At 41.5% G+C, this 23,390-nt stretch overlaps 1 protein-coding gene across 7 annotated transcripts in view; it reads right to left on the bottom strand.

Annotated features, from left to right (window-relative positions):
* The window catches only part of SLC16A14 (solute carrier family 16 member 14), a 39,167-nt gene that overhangs the window by 7,465 nt on the left and 8,312 nt on the right, over positions 1-23,390 (bottom strand). For 4 of the 7 annotated variants that reach the window (XM_082396249.1, XM_082396250.1, XM_082396248.1 and 1 more), the window contains 4 exons: positions 17,539-17,810; positions 11,826-11,969; positions 11,125-11,142; positions 4,636-5,613 (listed from right to left, as the gene is read on the bottom strand). In XM_082396249.1, coding sequence (XP_082252375.1) covers positions 4,636-5,613; positions 11,125-11,142; positions 11,826-11,969; positions 17,539-17,797 — 1,399 coding nt within the window. In that variant the 5' untranslated portion in view covers positions 17,798-17,810. Of the gene's footprint in view, positions 1-4,635; positions 5,614-11,124; positions 11,143-11,825; positions 11,970-17,538; positions 17,811-22,066; positions 22,115-23,390 lie in introns of all 7 variants that reach the window. The other 3 variants (XM_082396251.1, XM_082396252.1, XM_082396247.1) reach the window with 2 other exon arrangements.

Here is a 23,390-nt window from a genome sequence, read left to right as displayed (position 1 = left end):
TAGGAAATGATGCCTGAAAATAACCAACAGCTGAAACAAGTTGATTTCCCGTCACTGCCTAACACGGACTCAGAGACAGGACAAAATCCTCATTGGAGAATTAATTTGTACTTAGTTCAGACTACTTATGTACTTTTTGGTTACAAGTGTTTGAGTACAAGCTCCAGGGCTCTGTGATATGGCCCCTGCCCACCTCTCTTGCTGCCCAGAGCTTAACCACAAGCACAAGCCATTCTGAATATTTTGGAGTTTCAAACATATTTGTCTTGACACCTTGTCTGTACATGTACTATTCCCCCTTCTGGGGGGACAGTTATAAACCCATCACCCTTAGAACACCCTACCATCTCCTTCCCACCGCTCCATCCTCCCTCTTGTCTCTGCAGACTATAGAAAATGTGTGCTAAATATGTTACATATTGTTACAGCCTTACGTTGAATTAATTATATTTTAAGATCTTGCATCTTTCCCCTAAAAGTATAAACTTTTGTAAAAGCATCTTCACACACCCCAGTCTTTTAAAGTAACTCACAGGTCAATTTTTCAAAAACTGCACTCAACTTTACCGAAAAGTTTTGGTATAAATTGGAGTAGTCCTAAATTTTATGTTAAATTAATTCCATAGGTTTCTCCAATCTACCTTTATCTGACATGGTTCCAGATCCTGCCATCTCCACTAGTCTGAACTCAACCCAGTCCCAAGTCAGATGCAAAGCAGGTCAGGAGACAGTACTTTACCATGTGCTTTGGCCCAACACATGGGGACGATAACTCTTTAGAAACAAAATGTTTCAGACAAGATGCCCACCTCATTCATCCTTCACCATCTCTCCCTATAGGTCTGAACTCAGTCCCTTGGTTTGGAGCTTGGATCCTTGGCAATCCTGATCCAACCATCCACTGAAATCAACAGGTTCAAAGTAAAATTTGTTTCCCTATTAAACTGCATTTCTTTTTCATTTGAGTCTGTCAAATGAGGAGTGATGGCTATTTTTCTTACTTATTAAATAAGTGTTCCCAGCTCTTGGTGAAAAAACATTACAAATTGTTGTTAGGGTGTTATATTTTATGCAAATATTGGAGATACATGTAGGTTCTTGGTCAGTCAAATCTGCTGGCTGAGTTTTGCTATACTTTACCCTGGAAACATCTAGAAAAGTATCTACTATTATTATATCTTTAGAAGAGATGAACTGAATGCCCAGGAACATTATAAATGAATTACATCATGAAGTTCATGTTGCTGAATGACATGGTTGAAATATCTGTTCAATATCTTTGATTGCACGTTCTTCTCCTAAATGGAAATGTGTGATTGTCTAACACGCTACTAAATTGTACCAGACTTTTTAGTGCCAGTAGGAACCGCTTTGAAAAATGGAAAACACATTCATTTCTAAACCCATTAAAAAAGAAAAAGCTAATGTGAACAGTAATTTTCCTTCTAGCGCATCAAGCTAAGTAATAATTTCTAGCCAACCTGGAATTTCTAGCAAGAATTTAATGTGGTTATTTAGTCACTCATATTGCCAGGCACTTCGGCACTATCATGCATAAAGGCCGGCCTTGCATCTCTTGCAATATTGGCTCCTTGGCCTGGAAAGTCAACGAATTAAACACAGTACAGTTAGCTAATCATGTTGTTCAGCATTCCTCAGTGCATGAGTTCAGTGGAAGGAGAAGAAACAAACAAAAAGAAGGAGAGGTCCCTTTAGGTTGCTGGCCTGGAGTTGTACATCAGAACATTGATTTTAGAGTCCCCATGGCAGCATTTGACACATATTCATGTCAGGTTTGTAATACAATGGTTTCTACCATCTATGGTGGATCAAATTCAGCTATAGACTCCACTTCTAGGGAGGAACGTTGAAGCAAGCAGAGATCAGACCTGGTGACTGAGGGTTGGGTATAACTCCATGTCTTCTGGTTATAATTCCTTTCTCTTCCACTCAAGAAAGTGCACTAGAATACAAATGTGTGAAAAGGAAATGACCATAGGGATGGGATAAGGAAACCATGCTGGCAAACCTTGGTGCTTTAATTAACATTGATCATGAATTACTTCTGCTGCACCTCACGGCTGTGTTGTGATACTGCTATTGCAATCTGATGGATCAGTATAAAATAATCGCAGACTGACCATTAGAAGCAGAAAGTACCCCTTGGATCCTGCAAAGAAACATCAATGGCAGACTCTATTTCCACATACAATATATCTGAAGGACTTCCAACAAGAGGGTGGATGAGCCACTGATAATGTCCCCATCCCCTTAATGGATATTTAACTCCTTTGGAAGTTACCATTGGTTGACTGATCCAACCCCCAATCCCAGTTCTTTTCTCCTTTCCTTCCTCTAGTACAGAGGCTGGAAAGCAAAATTCTCCAATTCTCAGTTCCCCTTGAAGTTTGGGACTAGCTGTGTGACACAGTTCTGGCCAATCAGATATAAGTGGAAGCCTTCTAGGACTGAGTCTTTTGTTCCTTCCTTTTTTTTTTCTTATAAATGAGGATGTAGTGGCTGGAGCTACTGCAGGCATTGTGTGACCATGAGGCTACTAGCATGAGGAAAAGGCCAACAGGATCTTGAGACACTGCCCCAATATCATCTAGTCTCTGAATTCTAGATTTCTGGTTATGTGACACAAATCTCTGTTTAAGCTACCATTGTCAGGGTGTTCTCTTATAAACAAATGCATCCCTAACTGATAGAGAATTCTATACTATGAGATCACTGAGCAGTACTGACTCTTCAGCTGCCAATATAATAGTCTGCTGCACTGCTATATTCACTGTCACCTAGAAATGCTGGCCTGCATCTCTCTGTACAAGCAGAAAATAGGAGCAGCTTGATCCAGGAGGGGCCCCATATGTAGCCTCTGGGTTTCCTAAAGCAATTCTTGGGCCTTAAACCTTTTGTCAGCCAGCTGCCAGTGTTGTCAGCTGAATAGGTAAAAATCTATGATTTCTTGAGCTTCAGTCCTGAGAGGGACTTAAAAATGGTTGTGTTGGCATAAGCCCTCTGCCAGCGTAGTTCTAGGACAGGAGGTGACTGTAGGCTCTGTAGAGAGACTGGGAAGACAGGGGTGGGGAGGGCTTTGTCCTGCACCCATGAGGTTCCCCCATCCACTGGGAAGAAGCATTTCTGCAGAGGATATGAGGATAAAGGGCCTGGAGCAGCCAGATAAGCAGAGGATGGGGCATCTGAATAGGTGAGATTCTACCAGGTTAGCTGAAAGCCCTGCACAGAACTTCTGGCAGCTCTGACAACTGTCACCAGTCCTGCCTGGCCTGGCTGCCCTAATAGCCACCTCCACAGAGCACCTTTGTTTTGACATTTGGCCCCAGCCCCTGCCATACTTTGTGGGCTCCTGCCTCCAATCCCTGGACAGTGGGTAGACTTTGTCACCTTTGCCCAGTACCTGGCCTCTTGGGGACTGGGTCTACCTGCCACAAAGCTTAAAACCCGCCCAGAATGACAGGCTCAGAGAGGTACCTGGCCCAGACACAGGACTCCTTGGTGGTGCCTACGGCTTCTGGTATGCCCGAGGCAAGAAGCAAAATCTCCATTGAACTGAGGTGAATACACGTGAGAGATCTCACCCTAGATGTTGCCAACTGGTGTTGCCAACTGGTGGAGATCTCACCCTAGATGTTGCCAACTGGTGTTGCCAACTGGTGGAGGTAGGCAGAATGTCCCAACTCTCCCCAGATGCCCACATCCTAATCCCTGGAAACTGTAAATGTTACCTTACGTGGCAAAAGGGACTTTGCAGATGTGATTAAGTTAAGGACCTTGAGATGGGGGTTATCCTGGATTATCCAGTGGACCCAATGTCACCGGCATCTTAAAAGTGAAAGAAGAAGGCAGGAGAGTCAGAATTAGAGAGATGAGAAGATGCTATGATATTGGCTTAGAGGATGGAGAAAGGGGCCGGGAGCCGAAAAGCAGGAAGCCTCCAGAAGCTGCAAAGGGCAAGGAAATGGATTCCCCCTGAGAGCCTCCAGAAGGAATGCAGTTCCACCAACACCTTGATTTTGGCCCATTGTGATCCAATTTAAGCCTTCTGACCTCTAGAAGTGTAAGATAATACATTTGTATTGTTTTAGGCTACTAAGTTTGTAGCAATTTATTACAGCGCCAGTAGGAAACTACTACAGGGCTGGATCCACAGAAGTGCTCTGTTGGACCTACACACAGTGTTTTGAAAATTTGGAAATGTTACCTAAGAGTGCAGAGTCCTAGCTTCTCTTGGAGAGCGGGGGGAGGGGGCTAACAACAGAAGAGCTAGTAATGATTTTCTGTATTTCTTGGTGATGGAAATCAGCTGGAGCAGGGTAGAGGCTGTCTCTTTCGGACGGGGCAGGGGCTCTGCACTATTCCCCCGTGCGCTTTACCAGCCTGGCCATTGATCTCACAGGTTAGGGATCAAAAGTTCATCTACATTCTACATGAAAGAATGACCTTTAACTTGCTGAAATTTATAAGTGAGAAATTGGGGGCAGGAATGGGGAAAAAAAAAAGGACCATGTACACAAATGGAAACTTCCTTCTTATTCATCCTGGACTTTTAACATAAGTGAGAACACAACTTTCTACATGCACTCTAAGCTCTTAAAGCCTTGAATGGTTTACCTGCAAAAGGTGGTCCCAGCAACGCAGAGATGCCGTTAGCACAGATGATGATGCCGTACGCGTTGGCTAAGTGCTCAATCCCCACCAAGTCTTCAGTCACCACCGGCATCAGGGAGAAATAACCGCTGGAAAACCCTATCAGTGCACAGATGACTGCCAGGCCAGCGTACGTGTGCATCAGGGGCAGAATAAAAATGCTGAGGACTAGGGTGAAGTTGGTCATCAGGAAGACATTCCAAACGCTGATGCAAGGTAAGTCGGCCACGACGCCGAGGATCACTTTTCCGAAGATATGAACTATCGCTATGATCGAAGTCAGAGGGAAAACATCGTTTTGCTCTGATAAATTATACAAATTGACTATTTCTGGGAGGTGAATGAAAGGGATGACAAAGCTGCTGTATGCAAACAGAGCCCAGAAAATAAAGGCAACAAACATCCGATTAGTAAAGAGCGAGGCTGTCCCAAAATAGCCCAAGTACCAATCCCGGAAGCCCTTCCTGACCCTCACGGTCAGCCGGCTCACGGTCTTCAGAACCCGAAAGGCGCACACGTCCTTTCTGTGTGCAGCCTTCTCGTGGCACGCCTGCGCTGGCGTGTCCCCGAGGGAGTCCTCGGTGCCGGGGCCGCCCCCCTTCTCTTCCGCTCCGCCCAGATGTCCACTGGACCTAACAGATTCGGTGGAGTGAGCCGGGAGGACGTGTGGCTCTTTCCCTTCTGGGTCGTCTCCATCCGTCCCAGGAGAGAGGGGCCTCATGAGCGCCCCGCAAACACACAGGTTCAGGGACACCGCGCCTTGGATGAACATGGCATTCCGCCATCCGTACTCTGCGCACAGGTACTTGAGCAAAACCGTCATGAGGAATGTGCCAAACCCGGTCCCGGTGGTGCTGAGGCCCTGGGCGAGCGCGCGCCTCTTCTGGAAGTACCTGCCCACCATGACCACGGCCGGCAAGTAGGCCATCCCGCTGCCAAAGCCTGCGCACCCGAGAGGGAAGAAAAGGCACACGGCACAGCGTAAATGGCCATAGCCCGAATCTGCAGCCTTTAAAGATCATCTGCATTTCATTATGTTAGTTTCTATAACTTTTCTTTCAAACAAAGAAATAATCATGATGGTAAAAAAGGAGCTCGAGGGGTAAGTTCCAAGATTCACCCAAAAAAGTCCACTTCTAGGCCATCATTTCCCCCAACAGGCTTTTCAGCATAGGTTACTCCAATAATAATAATAATAATAATAATAATAATAATAATAAACGATTATATTAAATAAATAAATAACAAATATATATAAAAGAATTAAATAAATAAAATAAGTCTGCATTCTCACCTCAGAATATAAGCTCCACCAGGGCAGGACTGTGTCTGTACTATCGCCTCGGGTATACCAGGCACTGCTCAGAACATGCAGTGTGTGCTTCGTGATTTGTTGAAAGAATGGATGGATTCTGAGGGCTCTGCTCTCAGCGCTAATTGCGCTTAATACACAGGAAAGTACTCAAGTACAAGGGGATGAAGAGTGACTCCAGGCAATTTACAGAAGCCTCAGGAACGGGCCAGTGTGTTCCCAAATGAATTAGAAGAATAAAAGGAATTAAAATGTACCTATAAGGATAGGTAGCTACTAGATGTCAAAATCACCTAATACGCATTTGCATCTCTGGTTTTTAATTGTATCTTTCTTAGAAAATAGGAACAGTTTGTGATTTACAGGCACAAAATTAAAATGCTGGTGGGGAAGATTGTGTCTGTTGGGGGCAGGGTGTACTGGGAGTGCTTTGTGCTTTCTGCCCAATTTTGCTGAACCTAAAACTGCTCTATAAACGAAGCCTATTTAAAAATAAAATAAGTATGAAATAAAATAAAATGCTGGCCAAGAGGTTGAGGGTTGTGTTCTTAACTTCTAGGTACACACAGAGGGAAACCATAAGCCCCGCTTCAGGTGGTCATGGGGCCACACACGGTTCTAATGCTCACAACCTCCTGACATTAGGATAGCAGCTTGATAGGAGAAAAGAGACTGACCAATAGCACTCCCCAAAGCCGAGAAGCTTGCCTAGTTTAGCATCATTTAATAGTTTCAGAATTACTTGAATTTGGAAGGAGAGCAGAGCGGTCATACATGCAAACATAGTAACAATTACCACTAATCGAGTGGTGAGGATGTGCCGATTGCTTTTCAGGCTTTATCTGATTTAGTTTTCACAATAATCCAAAAGCTACCTGTGGTTATACCCATGTTATAAAAGGGGGCATGGAACCTCATGGAGATTAAGAAATTTTCACCAGACCCTGCAGCAGGTAACTGGAGAATCCGGGTTGGAATTCAGACCCAACTGCAGAAGTCTGGTCCCTTTCCACTGCCTGCACCGCCTCTCACCCTAAACTGCCCACCTCCCCGGCTGCCAGCACATTGCTGCAGAAGGATGTTGCTTCGGTTTCTAAAATAAGCTCCAAGAAGCAACCTGCCTCCTTTATTTACCTTAGAGCAGTGATCATCTACAGCAGCCGTCAGGCGCCAACGGTCCTCAGCCAGCTGCTCCTCAGACGGGTACCCTTGTTTTAAGACCAATTACGCCAGCTTCTAAGTAATTCCCAGCAAAAGCAGGGGCAGGTCCTAAAGCCACCTGCCGAGCCTCAGCGAGGGCAGCGACATGGCAACCATTTGCGTGACGGGAGAGAGGAGCACGAAGAGAACGGCTATCCTTAATTTTGAACCAAACTCTGAATTAACTTTCATGAGTTTTAAGTCCACAAAAGGCAGGAATCTCTAATTTCCTAATATTGAAAAGGGACATAGAAAAACATTCGATAGTCCATAAACTGGTCCTACATCCTGACCCGTCGGTTGACTTTCAGTTATCTGCATGCTGTTTGAGAAAATTAATCGAATTCTGAAGACTTCTTTGGCTAATATGAATTGTGAGGGGCTTATCTCTTTATAAAATCTTGTTGTTCCCTTTGCTAGAATGTTCCTACCCTCAGAGAGCCCTAGGGCTTAGGCCCCGTCTCCCGCTCCCGGTTCATCTTCTCAGTAACGCCCACACGACCATCCTACTTTATTATTTTTTTTATTTCTATTAAAAAAAAATTTTGGGGGGTATAATTGATTTACAATGTTGTGTTAGTTTCAGGTATACAGCTGACCATCCTACTTTAAAATGCAAGCCTCTCTTGCCCCCCACTCCCATTCCCAATCTCTCTTACCCTACTTTTCTTTTTTCCTATAGTAAGTACTTAACAGTATAATTTACTTTGTATTGTGTGTATTGTATATGATCTGACCCCTTCTCCCCTACAACTACCACTATAAGCTCCATGAGGGCAGGGATCTTCTTCTGCTGTGTTTACCGATACATCTCTTCCAAGCACCTAGGACAGTGCCTGGCACATAACAGAGGAATGGAATGAATAAAAGAAAGTTCTATGGGAAAGTAAAGCGATCATATTTTGAAATAATAGCCACCTTTTTCATACCGGTTAAATTGATACTTCCACAGTTAAGGTACAAAAAAACTCAGCTGAAAAATCAGTGTATCAGTGGTTATTTTGAAAAAATAATTATTTGTTAAAGAACCAAGAAATTCCTTGATATTAAATATTGTGGCACAGTATTATTGTCCTTATGATTGTACTGGGGAGATGTGTAGTAGAAAGAACCTAGCTGGCCTTGGGTTTAAATCCTGGCTCCACTCCCCATAAGTAACCATGTGATCTTGACCAAGTCAGTTAAACATGCAGAGGCCCAGCTCATTGGTGTTGTGTTCCTGATGTATACATAAGTGTAATACACCTATGTAATAGCACACTGTCAATTAATGCTACCCTCTTACCTCTTATAACAGGCTATTGGTTAATGAAACAGTTTGAATCAGATTCAAAGTAAGCTTTTAAAAACCAGGTGGTTTAATGAACTCCCACATACCCATCACCCAGCTTCAACAGTTATCAACTCCTGGCAATTCTTGCCTCAATCCCGCCTCTACCCCAACACACACACACACACACACTCCTTCCTCCATATTATTTTGAAACAAATCCCAAATATATCATTTCATGTGCAAATATTTTAGTATAAATCTCTAAATAGAAGAATTCTTTAAACTGCATAATCATATCAGTATCTTATCTGAAAAAATGAATAATTCTTTGATATCATAAAATATCCAAAGGTGTTCAAATTTCCAATTCTCTCATAAATGACCATATTTTTTAAAAATTTGTTTAAATCAGGATCCAAGTAAGGCCCACACATTGCTATTTGTTGATACATATTTTAAGTCTTAATTTCTCTCTCTTTTTTTTTCTCTCGCAATTTACTTCTTGAGGAAACTAGATCATTTGTCCTGTTAAATTTGTCCATTCTGCATTTTGCTGATGGCACAAAAGTTTACTTTTTAAAATTTGATTTGTCACTGACAATAACCAGCAACCTAAATTTAACGTCGTTGTGGATGTCTAAACAGCAGCAGAATGAAATAACTAATAGGAACTGAATTGAGGGACAAAGCATAAGAGTAGCACCAAATATAACTTCGTTTTAATAATAAATGCTCCCATGTGTGAGAAAAAAAATCCGTGCCTAATGCTACAAGCATCTATTACCCTCTCCATGTCCTTAACAGCACCTCCCCTTCCTAATGTGACTTTGTGATTCGTAATCAGCACAATTACTCTACGAGCATATAGGACAGGCCTTGGGGATATTGAGGCTCAAGCCCAGCGGTCAAGCAGGGCCCTGGAACAATTCTTCACCATGCTCAGGTTTAGAGGCCGGGCTTGTACCCAGAGAAGCCAGGTAGAAGAAGAAGGCCCAGAGGGAGAGAGAAGATCCTGCGGTTCTGAGTAAAAAGCATGCATGGCGGGGAAAAGCTGTCTCCAGAAGCCAAGTTTAAGAGAATGGAGCTCTTAAATGGCAAAGCTGAAGAAATTTGTCCAGATTCTCCTGGCTAAGTAAGATCGCTCAAACAGATGTTAGTTTTCTGCTTAATAGGAGGACATCCATACAATTTTAATTGCCCAGATGTTAAAAAACAAATACAAACAAATCTGCCTCAAATGCTTTTTGTAATGAAGAAAGATGTCAACAAAGTCTCTTTCAAACATACATTATTGTACAGTGATATATATATATATATATATATATACATATATATATATCGCTCATTCAGTTGCTTTTTAAAAATTTTTGTTTTTTATTTTAAAATTTTTTTAATTTACTTTTTTGTTGTTTCAATCACTTGCTTTTTGCAGATCTTTGCATCTAACTTTCTTTCTTTTCTACTAAATAGGGGTCAATCAGCTTCAACATGCCTCACTAACAACAGCCCAACAGTATATAAGCTAACTGATTTAGCTGGATTTTCCACTTAAACATAATTATATATATATATTTGTGGAAAAGGTGAATACATTTATTTTCAGAGACTTTCTTTGGGTGTTTCCTGTATTAAAAAGAGGGAGCAATAAAGTGTCTCAAGAAACACTTTCCTTTCACTGGCCTCCTGATTTTTTTTCCTAATTCCTTGTATCCATAAATATTTGTTGATTAAATAAGTGAATGAATAAACAAATGAATGAATATGGAGATCATATTATTTGAGAACCAATAAGCAACTAACTGCAAGAAATAAAATTCCATTTAAACAAAGAGTCTAACCATAGACATCTCTAGATGATGGGAATCAATTTCAAGTCCCAGTTTTGGGGATCAGGTCATAGTCCTTATAACCAAACACCACGGATCAAGTTCCTAGGGGCTCCCACGTGTCTGCCCAGAGACCCCAGTGTGGCTCTTTAGTCTCAGCGGAAGGAGTTTATTTCCTCACCTATAATATAAAAATCCCCGTGCCAGCTCTATTCATTGGACTGTTATGGGGCAAAGTTTCTAAAATGCCTCAGGGAAAACATCTTGAGTTGTTCTTTAAGAGCTGTTATCAAGTCCTTCAGATCAATGGTTTCCAAACTCAGCTTCACAGGATACAGAAGTGCTTTAGGAGTATATGTGGACAGATGTACAGTACAGAGAACCAACTTGTCAACTTATATGGACAGTGAGTTTTTATGTTCACTGTCTCCTGCTACCATAAAGCATATACTTAAGCTTATAATATAATAAACATGTTATATACAATAACAATTATATATTAGCTAACATTTGCTCAAGACTTTATTATGTGCCAAGCATTGTGCTAAGTGCTTCATACAGATGATCTCATGTAATCATTTCAACAACCCTGTAAACCAAGCACTCTATTATCCCATTTTGCAGATAAGGAGACTGAGGCACAAGTAAGTTAAGTAACTTTCCCAAAGTCACACAGATAACAAGTGGAAGAAAGAAAGCAAGAATTCCAAACTCTAACTTTGAACTCTTATGCAAACACTGCCATCAGTGTGCCACTTATTAGGATTATAGCTCTGTACTCAAAAAAGTCAGGCTGGCTCTGGTTCACTGAAATACAATTGTATGAGTAAGAAACTACTTACCTGTGTGCATTCTGCTACCTGTTGATAAAGGAAATTATGGCCGGGAATACATTTCGCAGAACAGATATGCAAACTGTTCTGCCTGGCAGCCAATTTTTATATACCTCCTGGGGACTGACACTTTGCTCTGGATTTGATTCTTAGAGTCTCTACATCTATGTGGGTTTTGCTGCTATTCCATTAATTTGAACAGGGCTGAAGGAGAAAATGATTTTTCTCTGATTCACGCTGGATTCTGCAGTTATTAAATGAGAGAATGTTATTAATATGTCTGTTTTGTTACAAGAGAAGGGACTAGCACTTAGAACCAGGTATAGAAAATTTAATTAAAATCTATTAGGAAGGCCAAGTACAGCTGTTAGGCCGTTTCCTCATGCTTAAGGCATATTTAATACCTTATATTAAAAAGTATTTCCTGGAGGATAGGATATGGTTGGGTTAGGGTGGAGGAGACAAAGGGACAAAATATTTAATGGGTCTCTTTTCTCTACAGTGAAATTCATTGCCAAAATGCCCAAGAGAAACATATAAAGTCAAGTTTAAGGGGATTCCCTGGTGGTCCAGTGGTTAGGGGTCCACGCTTCCACGGCAGCGGGCATAGGTTCGATCCTTGGTCGGGGAACTAAGATCCCGTGTGGTGTGGCCAAAAATATAAATAAATAAATGAATAAAGTCAAGTTTAAGAAAATCACTACGCTTACCGGCTGCCACTCCGAAGGTAATGAAGAGATAATGCACGTTTCCAGCGTAGGCACTCAACACCCAGCCCAGGGAGTTCAGCAGCCCTCCGATGATCGTGGTCTGGCGGCACCCACAGGTGTTAATGAACAAGCCAATGAAAGGTCCTGCCACAGAACATTGAAAAAAGAATGACTAAAATGACTAACGGCATTTTATTTTCCTACTTTCTTAGGGAGTCCTCATATGAAGACAAAGAATACAATATTACTAGAGCTCTCAACTAAAACAAACCAAAACCACACCCCTGCTTCATGTGCAGAAAGCTTCTGGCATGCAAAGATAGCTTTCAGTAATTTCACTGGAGAGCACAAGGTTCTAGATTTTCAAGGAAGACAGACCTGAAATAAACAGACAAGTTGATTTCATTCTCTTGTCTACAGCAGAGGTCCTAAACTAGTGGTCTAGGTGCTCCATCCAGCCTGTGGATGCATTTTGTTTATCCAGAACAAAGTTTAAAAATGTTTTGAATCAGTTGCCAACATTTAAAAATAAAGATTATTCACAAAAATCCAGTGGCCACACAGAATACCTTCCCACACAGAGCAGCGGGACCTGCAGCAGCTGACCCTGTTTTGCTGTGGCGCACCCTCTCTCGTTTGCTGCAGTCTCCACCCTTCCCTGCAGCCTTGTATGTGACATCCTGCCCTCATTTACATTACTTGTTTGGCCTCTGTATACATTTGAGTTTTTTACTGTAGATCTAAAGGGAGTACAGAAAGGGGGGTTCTCAGGACCTCCATGCTTCAAGAAAGGAACCTATAGCCTGTTTTCATGAGGACATCCAGATGCAAACCAAGCCGGAAGGAACTCCATTGCTTCATACATACTTCAGCCTCTGCTGACTCTCAGTCCCTGACTGGACCCATCAGGCTACGCATTTATGACACTGTGTGGAGATTCGGTCTACCCCTGGTTGTACAATATTTGCCAATACTCACAGCAATGCAGTATATACTTTCTCATTGCTTACTTTATATGACGCTCTAGTTTTTGTCAACCTCTTTGTTTCCTTCCTGATTTTGTGGCAGCTTCTGATGTCATTGAAGCTTACTGCTTGCCTTGGGGTCAGTGATTCCTTATCCAAATAGCAATCCATATTTTAGTAATACAGTTCAAGGCTGTACTCAGCATTGCATTTTAAACATCACCTTATTTTTGATCATTATTACTTTATAGAGTTATCAAACTCTATGTTCAGGTGGGACTATTTCAGGTTAAAAACTTGTTGAACTCTAAGGAGCTTCCTCTTGTAGTCCAAACTGAAATAAAACTTTCCTTTACAATTCTAACAATATTCATGTACATAGTTGGGTACAGTCTGTAATAAATTTTTTTTTTTTTGTCTAATGATTTTGAGAGGATCCAATCCTCAAAACTAAGAAGATAAAGACTTACTAATTTAATTAACCCTGCTGTATTACAGAAAATAATTCAGTAGATAAACCTCTTAGAATAGACTTAATACAGTAAACATCTTATACAAATATACTGTATTATGTATATTATAAAATAAGTACATGATATAAACAATATATAAGCTAAGCAGACTGATATAAACATCTGAGGAAATTACTGGGGGGAACTGAAATTCAGAAACCATAAGATGAAGAGTGTCTTTTATTTCTCTATAAATATTTTTATTTTCCTAAACCCATGGTCACTTCACCACTTCAAATCTCAGATGAGTAGGTTAAAAAAAAAGAAAAATGCATGATTCATTGGTTTGCTGTTAATAGGTCTTTTAAGATATGAAGGGTCAATGCATGACAGTTCAGTAGAATGATATTTCCCACATTACAGAAAGGGCCCAGAAAGAAGTTTTTCTGTGATACTGCATGTTTATGAAACACTGCATTAAGAAAGCATTTGGGGAAAAAAAGGGGGGAAATTCCCAAATAAGTACAGATATTCATATCTGGAGGAATTTTATATATCAAAAAGAAAGTATTGCTTACTTTAAAAGAACACTAAGATGATAACGGTGTCTGGCTTTTTAGTTTATTGACTCTGGCACCATGTGTGCTGCAGCTACAATCATTTATGATGTGCAGATGGGCAAAGTCAGCCCCAGAAATGCTGTGACTCCTCCATGGTTACATAATATAGATTTATCAAAAAAAGGAAGTCAGACCCAAACTTTCAGATCTTTAGTTTCATTTTCTAAGCATTGTTTACTGATGGTCAGTTGGCATCTCCATGATGGAATTGCCATTCAACAAAATGAAAAGAACTCCACACCCAGTCTAAGGAGAGGGGAAAATAAGATTGAGATGCAGTCCTTTGGCTAAGATTCCCACTTTTGTAGAGGAATTCATTGTTTTGGAATGAGATTATACACCTTGTCAGACTTTCTCCTCTTCGGAAGGAATCTGAATCTTGGCCCATTTCCCACATAATAAAGCCTCGCATTGCTGCAGGAACATGCTGAGGAAGTCATGATTTCTTGCCCATCCCAGCATCTTATAGGTTGGAAAAAAGCTCAGGTGAGGAGAGAAACAATCCGAGGTGAGCCTTGGCATACAATCATGGATGAAAGTAGCTAGTTCATTGAATACCTGGTCTCTTGGTGTAACCCTTCCCTGCAATAAATCAATGGCTCTCTGCCTTGGCTGATTGTTGGAGTCACTTAGGAGCTTTAAAAAAATCATTAAAGAAAAATCCTGATACTAGGGTCCCATCCCAAGAGATTCTGATTTAATGCTCCAGGTGCAGCCCGAGTGGCACAGTTTTTAAAAGCTCCCAGGTGGATCTAACGTGTAGCCAAGATAGACAACCACTGCTCTAAATCTACTTAGCAAGTAAATGACATTTTGCAGCCTATAGCTACCCCTAACAACCTGGCTTCCACCAAGAATTGTTCCAAGAGCTATCACAAAGGCTGCTGTAGATACTACCAAGGTGATTACATTTTTTTAACAATTGGGACCTTCTGCAGGAAACTGGCAAAATCCATGCTAGCAAAGAATGAAACAAGAATGAATTGAATTTCCCATGTGCAAGTCACTGCCCAACAGAGTGCTTTTAACTCTGTAACATAATTCATGGACTTTTTAAATTTGAAAGAGGTAACTCAATGTCCTTACAATGATTAGAAAATGAAAACAATTTATATTTATTCACTTCAAACATATTTTCAGTTCTCATTTAACATCGTGGCAGGCAGTGTGGTATAGTGGACACCATTTCAGAGTCCAGTGGACCAGGTTTGGAGCCTGTCCCACACTTACTGGCTACAAGTTAACTTCAGTAAGTTACTTAATGTCTCTGAGCATTGCATGTTCTCCTCTGTGAGATCAAGATGATGGTCTGGCCTCCAGGGCTGCTGTAGGATCAAATGAGATCATGTACATTACACGCACTTGGCATGTAGTAAGTGCTAAATAAAGGAGAGCTCCTCTTGCTGGCTTCTGGCTTGGAAAAGCAACCAACATATCTGCTGCCACCTGTACCAACAGCTTAGATAATGAATAGCAATTTAGAGTCATGATAAACAGAATAAAAGACCTTTCATTTACATAACTATGAGCCTTGCTGTGCTATAATTTCTGAGCTGCAAGACAAAAGATGAGCTGCAAGACAAAAGATGTTTATCTGGCAGACACCTTTCCTGAAGAAAGGTTAGTCTACAATCTAAAGTTCCACTGTCTGGAAATCAAGGACTCTCAAACAGAATTCAAAATCCACAGTTACCTCCCTATTAAAGATGACAATCACATTTCAACACCACTATGAGTTAGGTGTTCTTATTTGGGGGATCATCTTCAGAACCACATCCAATAATTTCAGGACTGATTTCCATTGCTTATTCCTGTAGAACTTGTGAAACACAAGGTAATACCGAAGACAACCTCCTTAGACGGTTTGGAAAATATTGGGACAAATATCCTGGTCTTTGGCTGAATCTTCTTTTTTGTTGTATGAGCACACTTTCTAGATTGAATCTGTAAGTATTTTGTTCTACCCTTGCTTCAGTCTCCACCCTTTTGTTTATTTTTAAAAAGGTAAGAAAACTGGATTTTTAGTATTTGGGCTGGCCAAAAAGTTCATTAGGGTTTTTACGGCCAAACCCAAACGAACTTTTTGGTCAACCCATATTTTAGAAGCACAGTTTTCCTTTACTGACTTATTGAGAAGGTAGAATTATATCCAGTACAAAACTAGCAAATTCCCTGCACTGAGGTTAACCTACCTGCACTTCTCATATGATGAACAGTCCTGGTTTGAACAAGGCCAAGGCAGGGTTGAAGAGTCAGTTCATTACAGTTATAGGCAAAAGAGATTTATCAACAATTCTCTCTCACACACGTAATGGTGCCCTTATTTAATTTAAAAACTAGATCAGTAATAATTCCTTGTGATAAACACATACCCCTGTACACATCTTGAGAAATAACATTCTGTCCTTGTTTTCTATCATTAGCACTGCCACTGTTATTAATGTCGCTGGTATTATCCAAAATAACATTGGCTGAATACCAGCCAAGATCAACAAATCTCAGAATTGTATTCAAGCAATTAATTACCAATGTGGAAATCACTGACAAGGCACAGACTCTTGTCAAACACACATATGCCTGTCATCCGCATACTCTCACAATACCAGGAAGAGATTTGAGGCCTATTATGTTTCTAGTATAAAATATATCACGAACCCTTTAAATTAAAAAAAAAAATTATACGTAAAAGTATGGCTTTTACTTTCAAGTAAAGGAATTGAACAGCTTTACGGTATAGTGGTAATTACCTCGTACGACTGTTGAGAGAGTTAAAGTTGAATGAGATGATGTAAGGGAAAACACCTGGTATATAATAGGTGCTTATTAAATATCAGTTGGCAGTAAAAGCTGTTTAGTTCTCAAACTGAAACACATTAGCTATAGCAACATACCATATTTATAATAATTTCCTCGTTTAGTATCTCCAACTAGACAAGAATTGCTTTCATAGATTGCCAGGTGGTTAGATTAAACTACAAAATACAAGAATATGTTATTATTCCCTCCTGTTAGCTATATCAGTAACCTTTCTAAAAACAGTTTAATAGATTTTTCAATAGCATAGGATCAAATTTAAAACATTAGAGTTCTGAAATAAGATTATTTACTTTTACTGTGTTTTCTCTAAAATTTTTATCTTTTAAAAATATTCCTGTGTTAAACAGATTTGTAATGATAGGTAATGAATTATAACAGTTAAGAAAACAGAGTTGGGGCAAAAATTCTAATGATCAATTTTTCAAATACTCCAAATGTTTACCATACTCGAATAGGAATATCACACAAAAGGACAAGTCTTGTGTGATTCCACTTAGATGAGGTATTTAGCAGAGTCAAATTCATAGAGACAGAGAATAGAATGGTAGTGGCCAGGGATAAGGGGTTGGGAGGAGAGGTGGCAATGAGGAGTCATTGTTTAATGCGTGCAGTTTTATTTTGGGAAGATGGGAAAAGTTCTGGAGACGGATGGTGGTGATGAATGTACTCAATGGCATTGAACTGCACACCTGGTTAAAATGGTAAACTTTATGTTATGTACATTTGACCACAATAAAAACAACAGCAACATCCACTAAAATGTAATATCTAACGTTTCAACAATATAAAACATTATTTACAGTGAGGAATTGTCATTTTATAATTATTCAGTTTTACAACAGGCCACATGCGAACATACCCACAATCAAGGTGACACCCATGCTGAGGGAGCTGACCCATGCCGTCAGGCCACGGCTCTGATGGAATTCTTCAAGCCACTCCACATTGAGGACTCCCAGGGCCATCTGGGAGCCCATGATGAGGATGTGCACAAAGAAAGAGGAAAGGACCATCATCCAAGCCCATCCGCCATCAATGTTTGGGTGGGGTTTAAGTGTCTTCTTATCTTTGGGGTCATCTTCAAAATCATACCCAACGTCTTCATGACTTGTATACATTTTCCAAGATGTTCTGAAATACATATGACAAATAATTTCATTGACCATCAAAACAAAATATATCTCCATCTTTCTGGAAGGCTCTACCTACCCATCAGAACCAAAGTGGCCCCACCATCATATTAGACCTTTAGATTAATCTTGTCATTATGCAGATTTGGGAACACTCCTCACTTTTTCATAGGACCAAATGCTTTCATGAAACCTGTTTCATCTTTACAGTCATCCTATATGTAAGTATTATTATGGCTATTTTAAAGAAATGGAAATAGACTCAGGGAAGTGAAGTGCCTTTCCCAAGTTCTCATGGCCCGGAGGTAGTATATATAGTAGCTAGACAGGAAGCCAGGAATTGAACCCAGCCATTCCTGACTCCAAAGCCCATGCCTTGTGTCCCTTATTGAGATGGAAACTGACAGGTGACAACAAAGATGTTAGAGAAGGAAGATGCCTGGCATTAGACAGGGTAGCTTGGCCTTGGGGGGGTGAGCAGGCACCTGGCAGAGGCTATGGTTCTCAGTCTTGTGGGTCCAAGTGTTCAATTTGTTCAATGCAGCTAGTGGGTTAGCCTCAGGGGGACTGACTCATACGAACCCAACTCAGGAGAGATTGGTAAAGGAGAAGGCCAATTTATTATCTTACAATGGGAGATAGAGTCTTCTAATAATGGTGATATTTATGTCTGATATACAAGACATACTTTCACCCCCCCCATCCACCCCCATTCCCAGCATTTACCTGGGAAGCTAGAAAATTGCTTCAAAAATTGGAAATCAGATTACAGAAATTTGGATACCACAGTGGCATACAGGTTACCAGGGAGCCAGGGGCTAGATCTTGAAGAGCCTTATGTGCCAGATAAGGATTATGGAGTTTATCCTGTACATAATGAATAGTTGGTGGCTGCATTTGCACAAGGAAGAGATAAGATGGGATCTGTGCTTTGTGTAGATCTATCTCTCAAGTTGTTCAAACAAGAGGAGGGGGTTGGATGGAGCTAGAGGTGAGATGATGCCAGGTCAGGGGAAGTCTCTGGTTTTGTTTTATTTTTTAGGATGAGAATGGAGTGTATGCATAAAAACTGAGGATAAGGAGAGAGAGAATGACTAATCCCAGAGGTGGTGGGACAGGGTTGGTCCTGATCAGGAAGAGTGACCCATCCTCTGAGACTGGAGGAAGCAGGGGGTAGATGGAGAAAAGATGGTAAGTAGTGGGATTTTTGATGATGGCCATTCTGATCAGTGTGAGGTGAGATACTTCATTGTAGTTTTGATTCGCATTTCTCTAATTATTAGCGATGTTGAACATCTTTTCATGTGCCTTTTGGCCATCTGAATGCACATATCTGTTTCGAGAGTAAGCTCCTAAGAGTTCAGAACTGCTGGTGCACACCTTGGCTCAGTTTGGGTCTGCAGTGCTTGCAGTGTCACACATCACTGCCTTTAGCAGGACATTCGAGATGGCCTATGACAGCACAGTGATGGTGGAGACGAAGACCAGGATGCCAGCTACTTGACTTTTGTCACTTTATGTGCCCACCTGCAGACTTTAGTTTTGTTTAAGATTTAAAAGAGCAAAACAGAGTGCCAAGACTGCAAAGTGAAAAACTTTGGTTTGGAAAGTGAACTTTGTAGTCGATACATGAATTTGAATAATGACTTTAAAATGGAAATCTATTCTTCGTTTCAAGTAATTATTTTAAAACAGAGGAGCAAATCAGAAAATAATGATTATTACTGACCATGACATGTGATTATTACTGAAAATCATTTTGTTGCAGTGGAGGAAAGTGGTGTAAAAAACGGTCCCAAATACACTCGGAACACCTCCAACCATGGGGCTTTTCTCCGCAGTGTTGTGATGTGGACAAAATGACAGAGAAGCAAATTGTGGTCAAGTGCCCAGCTCCCAGCCTCTTTTAGGGAAGCACATTGTGCCATCTGCGCAGACTCCTTCTGTACACCCCTGAGCTAAGAATTGTTTTTACCTTTTCAAAGGCTATGTGACCTGCAGAACTTCATATACTTACTCTCTGACCCTTTATAGGAAAAGTTCGCTAATCCCCAGATTAAGAGTTTGTTGGGAAGAAACGGTGCTAAGGAACCAAGGATGCCAGTGGAAGAGCAATTTAATGGATCTGTCCTGGGGCTCATCTTGACTTTTCATTTCTCTCATACCCATTATTTTTATCTTTTAAATTATTCTATCTCTTAATCAGATACCCAGTGCTCAGCCACCACACTTCCTGCCCATGTCGCTGCTCTCTGCTGGGTTCTTCCCTTCACCTCTCCATTACCAAGGATGCTGGGAGTGAGAAAATGCTACTACCATGTAACTTCCCCACCCGGTCAAGTTATCTTTAGGATTAAGTCCAAACTGTCCTGTCTGCTTCCAGGCTCTCCCCTCGCGTTATCTGCCACTCTGCCAGGTCCCTTCTCCTGTTCTTCAGCTTTGCACTCTGCTGTCCAGCCCCATGGAAGCACCTGCAGCTCCCTGAACCTGGCACAGTCTCTCAAGCTTTTGTGCATGACCTTCTCCTCTTTCGGGAACATACGTCTCTCCTTCTAGTCTCCTGGTCCTCTTCTGCTCATCCTTCAAGATTCAACTAAATTCTAATAGTGAAACCTTGAAATAATGAGGAAAAAAAAACCCCTGCAAACATCTCTAATATCCAACATTAGAGTACATGTTAAATCAGTCAATCATGGTATAGCCATGCAATGCAAGTGCACCATCAAAAATAAAACTGTACGGGCTCTTTGAAGACAGAGAAAGAAGGTCACACTAAGGTTGAATTATACTCGGGAGTCACAAAACGGGGCACACGAAATAACTCCTTTTTGGTTGTTGTTGTTGTTAAAAATATGTATCTGTAGGAAAAAAAAGACTGGAGTGAAACAAAAATGTTGATGGAGATTATTCTTTGGACGATTGTCTTCCAAGTAATTTCCTCTTCTTTATCTCTTTGGTAAAAGATTCTAAATAAACGTATATTAACTTTATTATAAGAAAGTCAAGGCCCCTCTCTCTATCTCTTAAACATCATCTGGTTCAGCTACTTGCCTACAGTAGATTAGTGGCAATTCAGAGCCACTTCCCTTGGGAAGTCTAGTCTGTGTTGGGCTGTAGGCTTGTGTGTGTGTTTCCCACCACCCTCCTCTCCCCCCATGAGAGGACAGTCTGCCTGGGGATAGAAAGGGATGGGATAGCCCTTGCTCTCCAAAGCTCACAGCCCATAACCGAGCTACCCAGTCAAAAGTTCCAGGAGGATGAAGCTAGAAAGGGTTCAGAAGGGGTGTCTGATGGTTGTCTTCCCTCTGCCCCTGGTAGTTGTACACAGAAACCCAAGGAGCCAGAAAGAGGAGAGCCAGGCAGCTTGATAAGGGGTGTGACTGGCTTAGATGAATAATAACAACATTGTTTTACAATCTGTGTTTAATGAGATATGTTTAATGAGATAAAACACACAACTTGGCATTTTCCTAAAGCCCACCTACATGTAAGAAAGACTTTGAAATAATAACAATACAGAAGTCATATTTTTTCAACTTATGAGTTGAAATAGTAAGCACTTTTCTAAGCAATGTTAAGAACTTTATATTTTCACTGAATTATTTATCTTATGGGTTAAGAGATGCAGTTGCCATTGAGTTGCTCTTGACATTTCCAGTTTATCTGTTCAAAAAGAAATGACGTTAAATGGCATTTAATGGAAAAGTTTTCTTCAAGAGGCACAACTGTGCCTGTAGAAAATAGTATCAGATGGAGCCTATGGGTGGGTAAAACAAAATTCCATCAGATCCGCAGGAGGTCCCTGAAGATCTTCCAGGCAATGGCGTTGTCTGCATTTCACACTCAAATCTCTCTAAAAGTCATTCCTGTTTTGACTAATCAGAGTTATCTGACTGTCCAGCCAGATTAACTAAAACAAACAAAAGGCAACAGAAGAATAGATGTCTGTCCCCTCACCCCCAAGTTTGCTTTAGCATTTCAGCATTTATGTAATAAGATACAAAATAATCATCTGAGCATTAGGACCCTCCTCTGCATCTGGAGAGAGAAGGAGAAACAGGAGGGGTTTCTGGGCCACCTCTCGCCAGGCTCCAGGTCTTTCTCCACCATACGGTCTTCAAGCTCCCCCAGCTTTTCCACATACGGACACACATGCAAAATGACAACACATGTGTGGGACACTGGGGGAAGTGGAGCAGTGAGCGTGGGGTCTCTGCTAAGGATTGATGTGTAAAATGTAACGCATTCTGGGCTCACCTAGAATGGAAGCTCTGCACGTAACGTTAGGGCCTTGCACTGAAGAAGCTGAAGGAAGGAAATGGGAAGATTATGGGATCAACAGTCAACTTCCCATTCTTCCCTAAAGTGAGTTTATTACCAATGAAAGAGAAACCATTCATGGGGGAAATGAAGTAACACACGCAGGCTATGACATGGAGGTCAGCTACATATTCACCTGGTAACTGGCAGAAGTGAAAATACTATATAGCCTGTTCGAGTGTTTCAGAGATTAAAACGAAATTAAATTTTCCACAACTCTGTTAGGGGAGCAAGTTTTATAAGCAAGTCATTGATTTTTAATGTGGCTACTGTTGATTATGTTAGAATGTGGTGAGCTCACTGTAAATAAGCAGTAAAGGGGAAAGCGCCCAATTAAAATTAAAAATACAATCTTCCCCAAAGGTGACAGAGTATGTTGGTAGCAGGTTCTTCATTAGACGTGGGTGTGTGGCGGGCACATCTGTAATTTGGCTCTGTCGATATTTGCCCTCTAGACCGGGTGCGCACTGGACATCTTGAGCCTTTAGAGGGCGCACTTGAGGCCAACAGGCTGAAGAGGCTGGAGCAGCCAAGGCTGGGGAGCTGAGCTATGCAGAGACCACAGCGCAAGAGAAACGGGGAACCCTGTCTAGGTTCACGCTGTATCAGGGGGAACTAAAAATATAAATGCCTTCTATGGGTCAGGAACTGTGCTTAACGGCTTCTCCACAACGATTCTGTCCAGTTGATATGAATGCTCCATTTTACAGATGAGGAAATTGAGGCTATTTGTAGAATGGGGGCAATGCAGCTTAGAGAGGTTAAACTACCCGGTGGTGGAGGCCAAATTTGAACTCGGGCCTGAGGGATTCCAAAGCCTATTTTATCTCTCTCTCTCTCTCTCACACACACACACACACACACACACACACGCCAGGCAAGGCGTAAAGGAATCTTTCTAATGCCCAATAATAACCCTTACTCATCCTTGCTAATGAGAGCCTGGATTAACTTTTCCTCAGAAAGAAAACGGCTTAATTAATTGGTAAGCAGAATTGAGCTCCTAAAACACCGTCAGTGGCCTTGGCGGCGTCTAGCCCCGAAATGGCCGCCCCGGGTCCCTCGCCCCATTTTAGTCTCTCCTTTCCTCCCCGGGGGCCTTGATCAGAACCGCTCTGGGGTACCAGCGTCCGCACGCCCTGGGCTGGCCCACGGCGATCCGGCCTCCGCGCCACCCCCCATCCCTCGAGCGCCGCCCCCGCCGCCCCGGTGCCCCCTCCCGGGCGCTGTGTGCTCCCCCTTCCCCGGCACCCCGAGACCC

This window comes from Balaenoptera borealis (genome assembly GCF_965194805.1).
Source record: "Balaenoptera borealis genome assembly, chromosome: 6".
Lineage (NCBI taxonomy): Eukaryota > Metazoa > Chordata > Mammalia > Artiodactyla > Balaenopteridae > Balaenoptera > Balaenoptera borealis.
This window is presented reverse-complemented; position numbering and strand designations above follow the sequence as displayed.